The sequence below is a fragment of the Pelecanus crispus genome, chromosome Z (genome assembly GCF_030463565.1).
Source record: "Pelecanus crispus isolate bPelCri1 chromosome Z, bPelCri1.pri, whole genome shotgun sequence".
Lineage (NCBI taxonomy): Eukaryota > Metazoa > Chordata > Aves > Pelecaniformes > Pelecanidae > Pelecanus > Pelecanus crispus.
Window position 1 is genome coordinate 41,070,179 of NC_134676.1, and position 15,409 is coordinate 41,085,587.

The 15,409-nt window shown below is 37.7% G+C and overlaps 1 protein-coding gene across 1 annotated transcript in view; it reads right to left on the minus strand.

Annotated features, from left to right (window-relative positions):
* SMC5 (structural maintenance of chromosomes 5) overlaps positions 1-15,409 on the minus strand; it is a 49,571-nt gene that overhangs the window by 22,107 nt on the left and 12,055 nt on the right. The window contains exons 7-15 of the mRNA XM_075726394.1: positions 14,694-14,855; positions 10,078-10,149; positions 8,901-9,156; positions 7,561-7,715; positions 6,088-6,201; positions 4,847-4,941; positions 4,510-4,642; positions 2,307-2,480; positions 2,001-2,170 (exon numbers count right to left, since the gene is read on the minus strand). Coding sequence (XP_075582509.1) covers positions 2,001-2,170; positions 2,307-2,480; positions 4,510-4,642; positions 4,847-4,941; positions 6,088-6,201; positions 7,561-7,715; positions 8,901-9,156; positions 10,078-10,149; positions 14,694-14,855 — 1,331 coding nt within the window. The remainder of the gene's footprint in view (positions 1-2,000; positions 2,171-2,306; positions 2,481-4,509; positions 4,643-4,846; positions 4,942-6,087; positions 6,202-7,560; positions 7,716-8,900; positions 9,157-10,077; positions 10,150-14,693; positions 14,856-15,409) is intronic.

Here is a 15,409-nt window from a genome sequence, read left to right on the forward strand (position 1 = left end):
TCAGATGACACTAAACCAGGGGGAGCAACAGCCCTGCTGTTCAGAGGGGTCTGCTGAGGACGGTCGACAGAAGGCTGATGAGACTCAGCAAGGACAAATGCAGAGTCCTGCCCCTGGGAAAAAAGTGGGTCTGGCAGCGATACAGGCCTGGGACAGACTGGCTGCGGAGAAGCTCTGCAGGGAAGGACTTGCGGTATTGATGGACAATGAGCTGAGCATAAGCCAGCAGTGGGCCCTGGCAGCAGCAGTGTACCCCAGCATCCTTGGCTGTATGAATGGAAGCACAGGCAGAAGGAGAGTGATTTTTCCTCTCTGTTCAGCACCGCACCCAGTTTTCTCCCTGCCCCAAACATCAGCAAACTGGAACAAACTTGGAAAGCAACCAAGATGCCAGGGGCTACAGCACAAGGCCTGCAAGGACAGTATGAGGGTGCTCAGCTTGTTCACCCGACAAGAGACAGCTTTGGGGCATCTAATAGCAACCCCCCGCTATCCTACCCTCAAGGAAGCCACTGACAGGATGGAACCAGGCTCTTATAAGAGGTGCATAGTAGAAGGATGACAGACAGGGGGCATAAGTTGAAAGAAGAAAAATCCAGACTGTGTGTCAGTAGAAACGTCTTCCCCCGTAAGGACAGTTAAGCAGTGGAACAGGATGTCCAAACAGATCATGCAATCTCCATGGAGACTTTCAAGATGCAGGGGGATACAGCCCTGAAAACCTGGTCCGAATTCAATGTTGACCTTGCTTTGAGAACATGGCTGGACTACAGACTACATGAAGTCCCTCCCAACCTAAGTGATTCTGTCATTGTATATTATTTTCAAAATTATATCCAGCTTTATTCAGATACTTATATCATTTAGAAACATGAACATTTGAAAATAGTTATACTCACTGCAAGGATTATTTAATTAATTTCTATCTGTATAGAAAGACATCCACATTACACAAGAAAATTTGTAACAGCCTCATTTATAATTGTGTCAGTATTCTTACCCCTATTCAAAATTAAAAGAGTGTAATTATTTTTTCAAAGGGAAGGATTTAATCATTATTTGTTTAGGTAAAGGGTCCACCTCCTGCCTTCAAACCGTATTCTGTATTCAGTAAAACAGCATGACAATACATGTATCCCTAATAAGAAACCTGAGAGCAACACTTGTCTTTGAGGCTGAGCTCATATCCACACAGTTTAAAGCTGCTTCTTTTCACAGCAACCTGGACACTTGTGACTATACAGCAGTTAATTCTGGTCCCTCTAACATCCCTGAAGCCCTATTTTTCTTTCTTTTTTTCCCCTCAACGCTCTCTTTTCAGTTTAATGCACCGTAAGTAATGCAAGAGCTGTGTTCACAAGCACCAGCACCAACTTCCAGAAAATGAAAAGCAGTGTGGCATAAGAACATATAGGAATATCTGAGGGTACAAGGTCTTGCCGGGACTGTGTTACAGGAGCGGAGGGAGTAAAGCCTGGGGCAATCTCATCTACACTGCCTTCCAGGAGTGTGAGCTTAAGTGAAATACCTCTTGAACCATGCCTGCGTTCTCCCTTATGACAAAGCAGTAACAGAAGAACTATTTGCAGAGACCCACAAAACCAGAAAATACATTAAGACAAATACTGTGGACAATCAAGGTCCAATGTGATCCCTGACATTCTTACTTAGTACCATTTATGTACATACAGTATTATCTAGATAAGTGCTACCAAGGCAGAAGACTATGGTAATATTTGAAGTAAATGAGTACAATAATCTCTCGCTGGAATCCTATGATTTTATTACAGGAAACCACTTCGAACATTGCTACATGGCTTCTCCAATACTGTCTTAATCTCCATTTCTAAACACCTTCTTTGTCTTGATTATCACCTGTATCTGATGCTCAACTACTGGTTACTTTGTAAGGGTAAAAGCACACTGCAGTAAGAGGAAGCCAAAATACCTTTGTTATTAAAATGGTTCATGTTTCATAGATAATATGGTTTGTTTCCTACCTATCATACTTCACACCAATTTTTGATTCCAACTGTCTCCTCCTGTTTCCTCTCTCTAAAAGCTCCTTCTTCTGCTGCCTGAGCTCATTGTCTCTGCGTTCCAGATGTTTCTGTCTCTCATACAATGCAGCCAAACGCATATCCAATGACTTTAATGTGTTATTGATGTCCTGAAATAAAAGAACACACACTACTAGCATTCTTACTACAAACATACCATACTAACACATCCAAGTAGGCTATGCTTGTTGCACGATAAAATGGGTAGTAGTTCACATCATATACAGCACAGAAATAAACTCCTACCTGTTGCTGGTTTTCCAGCTGTCTTCTTTCATCTGTATCCACTGAACTAGTGAGAAACTGTGCCGCTTTCAGGGATGTGTTAGTAGAGAGGGTTAGGTTTGTATAAGCAGATACTTTAACAATGTATTTTTCTTCTGCGGTGTATATTTGCCTAAGTTTGGTTTCTTGTATGACCTAAAAAAACACACAAAAATATTAATCTGACAAAAGCATTACTTAAGGCAATGCTTTTCAGAACAAGGAATAAACTAGCTAAAATCCACAGTAAAGAACTTCAGTTTATGCAAGACTGACTTGTTAACAAGCCTTTGTAAAAAGATGATGCTAAGTTTAATGCATCATTATACTTGTAATTCAGACCGGTGAGCAAAGAACTGTTAAGATACTGTCAAACAGAGTATGTTACCATAACCAATTAAACAGGTTCTGATTGTTCTGATACTACAGATAGACACTGGAAATACCTGTTAATATTTGTACTGCATCATGAACAAGGGTTGTACTTGTCATAGATACAGAACATGCAAATGTAGCCTGTGTACCAAAGAACCAAAAGTACTTAAGAAATTAATAGATGAAACCATAAGGTGAGCTGTAATGCATGAACTTCAGTGAAGCAAATGTAACTGCAGGAAAAAAATGAGGTATAAAAATACTAGAGCTACTGTTTTTAAATGACTCATGTCAAAAAGGACATTATAAATAATCAAAGATTTACCATAACGCAAGGTAGTATAGTACTTCAAAAGAATATAAAGTGTCTAGTAAACCAGGAACAGCAAAAAGCCTCCATAGGACAACAGAAATTTGACTAAGGATCTTTTTCATTTTATATATACAGCACCAGCAATATTCTGTTGATTTGGTTCCTGGACACTGAAAACCATGTTTACTTTGCTTTACAGCTCAGGCTGTGGTTGACAACTTCTCCGTCCTAGTCCTTTTTCCACATGCTCAGCTCTGTGAAACAGGTCTCCCTTTAAACCAAAGTTTTCTCTGGCATGTGAGAAACAAAATGTTGCAAACAATGCATTTCTCAATCAAAAATAATAAAAACAAAGAAAAAACTTTACACAACTGAACTGAGAAAGCACCATGTGCAACACGTTCAGAATAGCGGCTCATCTTTGCCCCTAGACCAGCGATTTTTCACTTGCTGCCCACAGAGCTCTGGAAAGTACGGAGTATCTAAGGAGTAATTCTGACTGGTTTACAAAATGTAACTCAAAAGACCTATTATATAGGTAATCTGCTTCACCAGCTAATAAACACAAAGTGGTGGAAGAATTGCAGTTTAAGACAAAAATGCCTAGAAAAAACATGAGAAGAGCTTTTCATCTAGGATTCCCTCCACTTTTACCTTCCTCATTCTTACAGCCTCGGAAACATAGAAGATAGGAAGGGGCAACAGCTATCTCAATAGAACAGGCATTGTTCTCTATCTGAAGAGCCTGTTCCCCGAGTTTCTCAAAAAAGCAATTCTTACTGTTCTCAGAGAGCCCAAAGAAGTCTTCTGAACTCAAAGAAGAGTTCGCTCTCTCTGCATGATAGACAACAGATGTCCAGCATAGACAGAGAAGCGAGTAAGAGTTTAAGTTGAAAACTGTCATGTGTGTTACCCATTATAATCCAGCAATGATGAGCTTGCAAGAACCCATGAAAGACTAAGGTAGGGAGAATACTCCTAGTGGGAGTTCTTAGCCTTTTTCTAAAAATCCAAAAGGTTTATACACTATTTATCGCACGAATTCTGACTGAAGCTATAGAATTGTTTTTGCTAGAAACTGAACATTTTAATATATTTAAAAAACAAACACACACACCCCCCACCCCCCCCAGCTTCTAATTGTTGCTTTAAACACAACAGGTCAGCATTGTCATGTACTATTAACTGTTTGATTAAAATTTTGCCCAGAACATCTCAGGCACTTAAAGTAGAAGTTATTATAACAAAACAACTTCATATAACTGACTTGGAACAGTATGCAGGTATATTTAACTTTCTGTGAAGTACTGCATTAGATTGCCTGGATTTGTTAAAATGTCTTGCAATATGTTTGTGTATAATGAACTGTTCTCACTTCTAAAGGCCAAATAAAAGAAAAAGCATTTTTTTTTTGCTTTCTTCACATTAACTTGCCAAAGAATTTCCAAAATATAACTCTAGACCACCGGTGTGTTTGTGCTATTTAGGACATCTCACCCTTTCAATCATGTTTCTGGTCTTCTCTGTTCCCACAGGGACATCATGAACACGGTACTGGGAGCAAAGATAACTCATCACAGGATGAGGAGCATCAAATAACTCTCGTAAATATGAGAAAAATCCGTATCGGCTGAAGAGGAGGGAAAAAAAGCATGCATCAGAAATAAAATTTGGCAGGTAAGCAACCTTAAGTTCTGAAGGGTCAGAAAGAAGTCCCGCTAATCCAGAACTGAATTGGTGAAAATATGAGTTGCATAGAAAATTCTAACACATAGCAACAAGACCAAAACATTGTATTTAATATCATTCCCCACTGATATGATCTCATACATACTGTAATTCTTCAATAGGTCTCGAAGGTAAGCTTTCAGCACATGATTTGGCAGGCGCGCATACAGCATTCACTCTTAGTTTCTGATGATCGCGCATCTAAATACAGATTACATTAGATTATGTGGTAAAAAAAAAAGCAGAAAAAAGTCATTATATGAAAATCAAGTATTTATTCGTGATTCACAGAATCGGAATTATTTTAAACTGAGAACCTCTGGAAGAACCCACAAAAATCCACTCTGGCTCAGGCATGACTGAGTTCTCTAAGAGCCAAGCTCAGTTAATGTCTCTCTGTGAAATTACCATGCATTAGAGAAAACAATAGCAATCAAAGAAATCCAGAGCCAGGTGCTCAACCTAAATAGCCAAGCTGGATGTAATAAGGAAGCCCCCTCTTTCAGGCTGTATAGCTATTTTGCACAAATAATGGCAGACCACTGGCTACAGAGACTCTGAAAAGCCTGATTCTAGCAGGGCAGAAAAGATTGAGGCTACAAATGAAAGATCAGTCTAGCTAGTTAAAGGAGCCCTTGCACTGGGTTCCACAACCATGGAGGCAAGACAAGCCCCCAGAACCTCAGATATCACCACTACTGTTCACGTATATAAAAATGACTAGCTTCTGTGAAGGACAGACAGATCTTCAAAAACTGCAGGACAGTTTGTCATTAATCACACTATTCTGTGGACAGTAGCTAGGAAGCATTATGACAGTTAATGCCCTATCTTGTGGCTTTTTTCTCCTGCACATCTGTCTGGCTCTCAAAGGGAACAACCTCCTTATCACTCCAGGAAACAGCAGTATTAAGAAAATATAAGCCTGATTTACTGCTTGGACCATTGTCTTCTCTCAAAAGATGCCCTCTCGCCTCTTTAGTCAGGAGGCACTGCAAAAGCTTGGTACCACATTTGTAGCTTCCTGCTCTTGTCATTTTCTTGTACACAGTATTTTCTCCTTAGTGATTATTGCCTTGTCAAGGAAGACAAAAGTTATTTCTAAAAAGAAATATTTTCTTAATATTCCTGCGTCTCTCCAGTTTGTCTAGGCTTTAAAAAAAAAAAAATAATTCTTACTCCAGAAGAAAATGTTAATCCAGAAGAAAACCTTTGAATACTTTGTATTAGCTATTGTGCTGATCTTGCCAATCAAAACTTAATAAATACAGACTTACTTGGTAGACTCCAAAGTTTAGGGGTCTTATGTCAGTATTTAATCAATTTTTAAAATTGATGCCTACTTGCCTCCACAAGAAACATTTCCATATCTTCTTGACTCTCAAAAACGAAAGCCCTCATGTCACTGGCTGAAATGTGATTTTCAACATATTTAGCATGTCTGTTGTCCTTCATATTGATCTGATAAAGAAAGGTAGTGAGAAAGTGATTTAATTCAATTGGACTTAACCCCCCCAACCATTTTAAGCAGTCAGATGATATCCAAGCCTACATTTAATGAAAACAAAGACAATGTTTTTAAACATTATCTTTAAAGACATATTCGCTGTCTTTTTGCAACCAATTCTCATGGAAGGAAACCTACAGTAACTCACATGTCATTGTGTTTAGTTTTTAGCCATCCACATCCTTTCTAAGCATTCCTGGAGCTATCACTGTCTCCACCATATCACACCCCACCTCCTTCTGCTCCACCCTAATCTTACAATTGCAACTACCACCATGTCTAGTGGCTCTGCTCCAGTACTACTAAAGGTATCTCACTGTTTAGAAACAATTAAGGTAAGGAATCAAAACCAGAAAATGCCACACTCCACAAATTATCATATGCAGTTCCCTTTCACTCAGACACAGTGAACATCCCCAAATACAAATAGAGAATTGTGAAGCCCTAGAAAGAAGGATATTCACAGATTGATTGAATTCTCTTTGAATTCTTAAAAAAAAAAAATCCACATTTAAGATGGATGAAGCTTTTCATATCTGAATGAAATGTTAATGTCACAATTCTTCAGTAACTCTCACTAGTAATTACACATTATGTCACTACACATGACATAGAAAGGCAAAATTACACAGAACTACACAATTCAATAACCTCACGTTGGCAGTTGAGGTACACTTAATAGCAATTTGAAAGCTAGAGTTTATAACTACATGAGACTAATTTACACTATATGTAAATGTATATGTAATGTCTGAAAACAAATTCAGATATTAGTGGATGTTACAGAGGTTAATGAGGCCTTAAAGTAAAAGCAAAGGCATCCTATCAAGGCATTTGTAAAATTAACTTGATGCGGTTTTCCAGGAAGAATTGTAAGTTCTGGTAATAACTGGAAATACTTGGTATTTTATACTAAACAAAAGTAATTTTGAAGAGTTCCAGTGCATGCACAAAGCATTCAACTAACTTAAATTGTAGCAATACACTATTAAAATAAGCTTGCAATTCTGAAGAGGAAGATGAGGAGTGCACCAGAGTTCTTCATCCTCTTCACATTACATGGAGCACATATTGTGAGGCTGGGATAACAGTGGAGGAATGCACTAGAAAACCAATAGCCTCTTTGAAAACTTAGCCCTGCTATTCCTAGCTAGTACAGCCTCTATCAAATCATAACACAAAACAAAACGAGGGGTAGATCAGGTGTTTCTGTGTCCGTAGCTAGCTGTGCAAAGCAATTCTCGAAGTCTTGCAAAACACAAATTAAACTAAACATTAACTGGTTAGAGTGATATACAAGTAAATTTTCTTACTTCAAGCATCATGGGTTCACAAACTTGTTTTTTAAACTTGTCTTTGTTCTTTCTTAGCCACATAAGAGCAGAGTGTGTGTCTCGGAATCTCCCTTTAAGATTCTCTTCCTTCATATTCATTATGTTATTAAGTTGTCCAAGGCGATCAATTATTCCTGTAATTTAAAGCAGTTTCTCAAACAGAGTCCACAGCAAGTACACATTTTAATTAGCATTTTCCTATATTTATTGACTATGCTACTCCAGCAATAAGGTTGTTAGAAGATTATAAGAATTAAGTTTCTCTTCCCACAATCAAGATGCTGCTTATTATAAAGAAATCTTATGAACTATTAAAGCTTAAAATCTAAAATAAAATCACACTTACCCAAAGGATAACAAAATGCGGCAGCGCAGTAAAAAGATGGGAATTTAGGCCTAAAAATCTCTCTCTTCAAAACTTGTTCTACCATTGTATTTAAAACCAAAAATGCCCCAGGAGGAAGCGGGACTAGCAACATGAAACCTCTGAGTGTTATTTCATGCTTGCAGAAAACAGAAAGTGTGACAATAGACTATGTGTGAAAGCATTTGCTATTCAGGAGAAACAGAGATTGAATACTTTCTATGCTTCTTAAGGTAAAATACATAGTGTCTCCTTCCTTAGGTCACTTGGTCTCTCTATACCTCAGTTTCTTCTTGGATTGTATGACAAGTGTCAGACAGACAGGTACATGCAAACATCCTACACTCACTGAGGAATATATACCACACCCCCTACCTGCCAAGCTATAATTTTTGAATTTTGTTTCTTGGAAAGAACTGATCATAAATCCTAGATTAGTATAAAGGAATTTACTATAATTAAGCTTAGCTCAAGTTCATCTAGAAAGGACAAGAGCAGCATCAGTAGCTAATATACTTCCAAAGAGATAATTTTAAACACTGCATCTTCAAAGCAAACTGCTTTTGCTTCAGGTTTGTTTTTTTGTATCCTGCTAACAGTACACACCTTAATTAAGTAACAGAAAAAAATGAAACTGGCAAAGCAGTCTCCTTACCAAGAGAACAGAGGAAGCTAATTCTTTTGAAGGATAGTTTTAAGGTCAGTTGCCCCTTTTCAACCTTTTTGTTCTCTCTGTTTTGGAAGTGGTTTCTGTTACTTTTAATAAAACTGAGAACAGACAAGAGCACTGCTATACATGTAAGATATAGCTACTTGTATCTTAGGCCTGAGGTAAACATCTCAAATTATTTCACTACAGCAGGACAACAGGTAGATGCTGTGAGAACAATCATTTAAAAAAAAGGGGGGGGGGGGGGGGGGGCAGGGAATCAACAAACAAAGCCAAGTAACTTACTTTTATTTTCCCTCTCTTGGTTCATTTTCTCTACTCTTAGATCACTGATATCACCATCAGTATTTGCCCTTTCTTCTTGTAATTTTTTCAGCTCATTATTAATAGCATCGGCTTGTGGCTGAAGATTCTCACAGACTGCCATTGTTTCAAGCTCATTCTTCCACTCCTCTATCATCTTGTGAGTGTTGTGTATTTTCCTCTGTCTGTCCATTTCTTCATCTTTTTTCATTCTCAAAGCTTGATGAATTTCTTCAATCTAAGAATTTTGAGTATTTCCAACATTAAAGGAGTTTAGTATACAAAACCTATGACAAATAACTGGGATATCTGTGCAACTGGTATTAAGTGCTGATGTAACCACACACTAAAATCGTAAAGAGTCTGTTATAGTTCCAATAGCCCTATGACAGTCAAAGAACTGGCAAGATTTTATTACAGTTTAGAAACATTTAAGCAAAAATACAATCAAGCCTTTAAATCAATTTTTGAAGTTCCTTTATTTTTACAAAAGCAGAATCTTAAAGCTTAAGATCTTCCTTAACACATTTGAAAGTTAGTCTAAGATTGCATAAAACCTATAGCACAAACACAATGTGCAACATTGACTCTGCACCTTTGTACATGTAATTTATACATTTCTTGACCGAGTTCTTCAATGAAGTTCCATAACTGTTTTACAATATACCTTTGCGTTTTCTTTTTAAAAAATGCTGGACACATACACTTAACAGAAGCAATAACCCTAGCCTCTCACACAGAATATTTGAGGGCATACTTAATGCTGAGAGCATTAGAGGACTATAGAGGCCGTAGCTTTTCAAGGAAAGCCTGTAATATATAGAATATATGCATACAGTCTATTCCTAAGTTCGTTGCACCAAGGTAGCTGATTTTATGTAGCATACACCTGTCCCTTAGTAATACCTGTTCAACTAATAGGCGTTTTAAAGATTCATTGTGTACTGGAGGGAGTGAAGTGTGCAAGCACTTGCAGCCTCTTCACAGAAATTTCCCTCTCCGCTAACAGAAGAGGAGACAAAAAACCCCCGCATCTGTGTTCTACTGCAGAATTTAAGAAGCAGCATTCCACCTGAATGTGGCATATGCTATAGCTAGTACTAAATTAACACATTAGCAAAGACACACCAAAAAAAGTCACAAATATCAAGACTCTTACTTGTTTATCTTTCATTTCCAAAGCATCTTGCTTCTGTTTACATTTTTGAGAACTGTCCTTGATTTCAGCAGCCTGCATAAAGATATTTAAATTAGATACTCATAAATTCAGTTACAGCTATATCTGTAAAAAGCAGTCATATTTCAAAGAACTCTGTATATGCATAACTAAGCATTTAGTCCGCATTTTATTACTAACAAAGTCATACTCACCAGTTTCTTATTATTCTTACTTGTAACTACAATACATGTATTTTCAGCAATTGGTGAAGAACTGAATAATAGCATATAAACTGTTCACAACCATTCAGCTATAGATCTGCAAATTCAGGCATGACAGATAGAGGAACTCTTCTAACCCAGTCTGAAATTAAAATAACTCCATCCTTGATTTCCATTAAATTGTTACATTCGGTTTCTTCCACTTATAAGGTGTTCCTCCCTCTTTCTCCAAACCAATTTTACCACGGAAAGCTTATACTTAGAGCAAGAAAGGCGTAAGTTCCTAGGCACAGGGCAGCCAAAACAGAATGTGTCAAAGTCATCCTACCTCTGAAGTGTATTGTGCTAAAGCTATATCCTATGCAGCTGTGCCTGACAACTTGTTGGCTCATGTGCAGGCACCCATGTCTCTACTCTTTCTCTATCCTTCTCAGCTTCTATAGAGTTGTAGAACAATATAGGTCGGAAGGGACTTCTGTGTGTCCCCAAGTCCAACCCCTTGCTCAAAGCAGGTCTTATTAGGTCAGGCTGCCCAGGGAGTTGTACAGCTGAATCCTGAACACAGTGAAGTATACCATGCTTTCTCTACAAACTTAATTCCTCCTTCCCTGAGCCCCCAAGGCTGAAAACAGTGCAAGCAGAATACTGGAACACTGCAGAAGGATGGAAGGACTAGGTAAACTCCAGTGCAGATATGGAAACAACCAAATGCAGCGCTCTCGCTGGAAGAAATGTCTTCCTACAAACTCACTCACACTGAAAACACTAAGATGCATCAAGAACGGAGAAAATGAAACTATGCAGAATCTTTTCCCTCCCACAACCTGAAAGATGCACAAAAATGTAAAGACCCTGACTCTACAGCTGTTTGCATGAAGACAACATGGAAGAAAACATCTTGGTCTTGCAGTTGACTGCAACACAGTCTGTTCTGTGTTCTCCAAAGACCTCAGGCAGGCACTGTGAAGAAGCAGCTCTCTCCAGGAAACTGATGCAAAATATTCACAAAACAATTCTGAAGGCTCTCAAAATCATGACACTAGTAAGGAACTGGAATTCAATTTTTCAATTATCATTATATTTTCAGTTAACATCTATTTATATATACCTACCTTACAGAACAGATTAACAACTGTAATTGTCTTTGTGGTTTTCATGGTACAACCACAACACACTGCTTTATACCGTCAAATATTGCTACAAAAATTGCATTGCATCTTCCGCTCTGTTCAAATGCCCTTAAAGAGCCTAAAGCAAAAACTATTCAAGGCTTCTCTCACACAATTTTATCAACCTCTTCCTACAAAATGGGCTGATTTCTACACACCCGAAGTACAAAATTTTACCAGGAATTCTTAGCCTAACCAAATCCTTAAAAGGGTTTTAACACAGAGAGAGGCAAGAGAAATAGTCGTGCAATGTCTTGATACATTAATTTTTTCCCAGATTTAGCTCCACCTTTTCTTTCAGTTCAGCTCCTTCCAGGCAAAATCTCTAACACCATGCCTGGCTTTTTGCCAACAAAGTGCAAACAAGACATAATGAAGATGCGGTTTATCTCTGCTCTCATATATATATCCTCAACCTAAGAGCAAGATCTCAAGAAGCAGTCAGGATTACAGTTATTCAATAATGGATATAAGCCTGGACCAAAGGGCCTGGAGAAAATCATGTTCCCTGCAGGTCTGTGTGTCCAAAACAGAGACAACTTAAAATGCTAAACTGCTTTCCCTTAATGCCAAACTGAAATTTGGCTTGAAAAAAACCCAACTGTTGGGCCAAAAAAAAGAGTTATACTGGTTTTATAATAAAATCATTCATTAATCAACTCCTGCTGCCTTACAGCATACTTATCTGTGAAATGCTCGCCAAATGCTTGCATCTACAATGATAAAATTCTAAGTTACAATAAATTAAAGCAGTATCTATGAAAAGTGAAGAACTAATGAAGAATTAGCAATTTAAGCTATTTTAAGGTATGGTTAAAAGCCTTGAGGTTTTGCCTTAGGTCAAAACTATCTCCTGACAGTGCAAGCAACACTGATTCTCCTTTAGAAGAACTTCATTTTCACAGCCCAACTAAGAAGGTATGTGGGAGGGAAACGGATTTCAGTTCTTAAAAGCTACTGTCAGAAAAGTTCAAAAAGCAGCAATATCCCTCTAACATCTTGTTAACTTGCCTGATGTCATACAAATTGTTCATGCCCTAACCAGGCATATGATGTATTCCCTTAAGCCTTTTTCCATGATTTTGGACTCTGTGGCGTCTTCTTCAAGATGGAATATTAATCATTCAAATTAGACTTGGATATATCACTTAACATCAGAACAAAACTCAGGTTTTGAAATGTCTTATTACAATATTATATACAACATAGTATCAGCTATACATTACAATCAAAATAATGGTAAATAATCACTGAAAAACAGTATTAGAATATCTCAGTAAGTTCTATAAATTAATTATTTCAAGCGTAGCATCTTTCCTTCTTCCCATCTTTTTGGCTTCCGGAACACTGTCGAACAAAATGCACCTAATTCATTCTCTGGGCCCAAATTAAAACACCACTTCAGCCCACAGTTAACCTTGTGAATGTTTAGTGTGTAAAAGCCTTACTCCACAAGTTTTGATTGAGCAGAAAAATATGTTGACTCAAGAGTATGAGTCAATCAGCTAGTACATTCCCCCAATTTTTCTTTCATAGTTCTGTAGCAAATAGCCTATGCTGAGCATGCTCCCTGCAAGCAAAACCTAAAATGTTCACTGTTGTGTCCTAGGTTTCTCATACAAACAGAGCACAACTCATACCAACAGAGGATAACTTTTATGTGAATATAGCCCAATACTTCTAAGAATTGTGGTAGCAATGGTTCAGCAGAATTCTTTCCTGTTTGAAAAAATATATAACATTAATTAAAATTTAAGATATGAGTAAAACCTAGCAGGATAATACCAAGTGGCGAAAATAGCACTTCACAAGCATGAGGGCCCTTACTGCATTATGAAAATTAACTTCAAGCTTCCAGCTGTTAACTTTCCTCTAAGGAAGTACACTCTTAAACAACAAAAACCACAAAACAAACAAAAAAACCCCAACCACACCCAAAAAAGCCCACTTCAATAAAACTGCAACATTTTTACATATTTAGGCACTTTGAATCACAGCATAATAAACTCTTGCAGTACTGTGGAGCACAAAAGTCAAAGGATACATTTAGCAAACGGCTTTCATAATAATAATAGTAATAATGCACTTGGGTAAGTAGTATTGCCTGCTACAGTTTACATCACAAAAAAATCAGGCGTGCTGTGAACTACAATCTGTGGTTTTTGTTTGTCTGGTCTTTCCAGTTTGTTTTGGGGTTCGTGGGGTTTGTTTTGGTTTTGGGGGAGGGTGTTTGTTTGTTTGCCTGTTTAAAGAAAGCACACGGACAATGTACTAGCTCACAGTGCACTAAACGCCACTGAAGTTTCAGATCCTAACTCTACAAGATGCTTCATGACAGCAATCCTCTACAGGTGTCACACCAAGTCTTTTTATCTGATCAGTTATCTTCAAACAGAACTCATTGAGGCAAACGTTCTCACGTGATCATTTAACTTTGGTTATCCATTAAAAATTTGTGCAACCTATGCATACAGTGACTTCTGCAGCCTGAATAGTACATGACAGTTAAAATCCTGCAGAGAGTTATAGTACTTTCCTATTTGTCATACAGAAATAGTAATTTTCCATATCCCCAGAGAGCAACTATTCAAAAAACAGATAGTAAGCTGTAAGGCATACGTAGGTTTACCATTACATTCTTATGTATGAAAGGATTCACAACCGATGGAGGATTACTGTGTCTAATTAAAAAAAAAAAAAAAAAAAAAGGTACCCTATTTATGGAATTAGCCTAAATATTAGAGGAATGCTTTTAGGCCAGAAAAGTTGTAATTTAGCTTAAATTAACAACCCGAACTGGCTACATTTTAAGAAGACAAAGAGAGCATCCGCAAACCCAAAGTACAGAACAGATGAAAGCAGCAACTAATTCAATATAAGTAACTAACTTAGGGAAACTGTAACATTATATCCTTAAAGATTTTGAAGGTTCTGTGAAGAGAATTACAAAATTTGCATGCTCTTATAATACCAAGAGAGTGGACTTTCAGAGTTGCTACTGAAGGTTTACTAAGAAATGCGTTCCTTGAGTTTTACAGTTTTTAATGGAACAGAGACATGGAGAAGGCAGTGAGAACCAAAGGCACGAGTACTTCAGAAAAACTTCTTCTGAAACACATCGTTATGGCACACTAGAAAGAAAGAGGTTATTGCTTTACAACTTACAAAGCTGAACACAGAACACCTGAAATATTACATGCGTTAACCAAGAACTTAAAATACCTACCTTATCTCTGATTTTCATATCCAGATTCTTAAAATATTCTTCAGTTTCTTGGATTTTTTTTGTCGCTGGGGACTGCATTTCTTTCAGATTCTTCAGTTCTTCCTTGGCTTGGTCTCGGCTTTGTTTCACTTCCTCATGCTGCTGACGAACATTTTCATATTCCTTGGAGGAGTTGAAAGGAAAGTAATTAAAGACTTCCATCTTCTATTCCAATGCTCTAACATTTTATTTAATTGTACATGAGTTGTAGGAGAAAAATCTCATTCAGAAGCTAGTATTAGAGCAACTACTTAAGTAATCCTCCTGTTACTAGTTACTATGACTTGGAGATGTAGGGATCATTCAGTCCGTAGTGAACAAGCACACACATTTAATGGTTCTTAAATAATATGGAATTAAAGCAGCAGAAGAAACGACCAGTTTGTCTGCAATTACCTTGCCTCTAAGTCCATCTGGGATCGGTGTGGAAAAAGTAATTCTTTAGCCCCTTCTGTCCATAGTTTGAGCACTACTTAGGCAGAAGTCCTCAAGCTAAGGAGCAAATAACCACAGAAAACTTCAGGAGAAAGAAAAGGAAGGAGCTGGACAGATCATCCGAGCCAGTAACAGACACAACCCTGAAGTAAACCAAGGAGAGAGACAGAATGGAACAGAACTTTGGAAAACAAACAAAACCTCCACCATACACCACAGATACCAGAGAAGTCACTATCTAG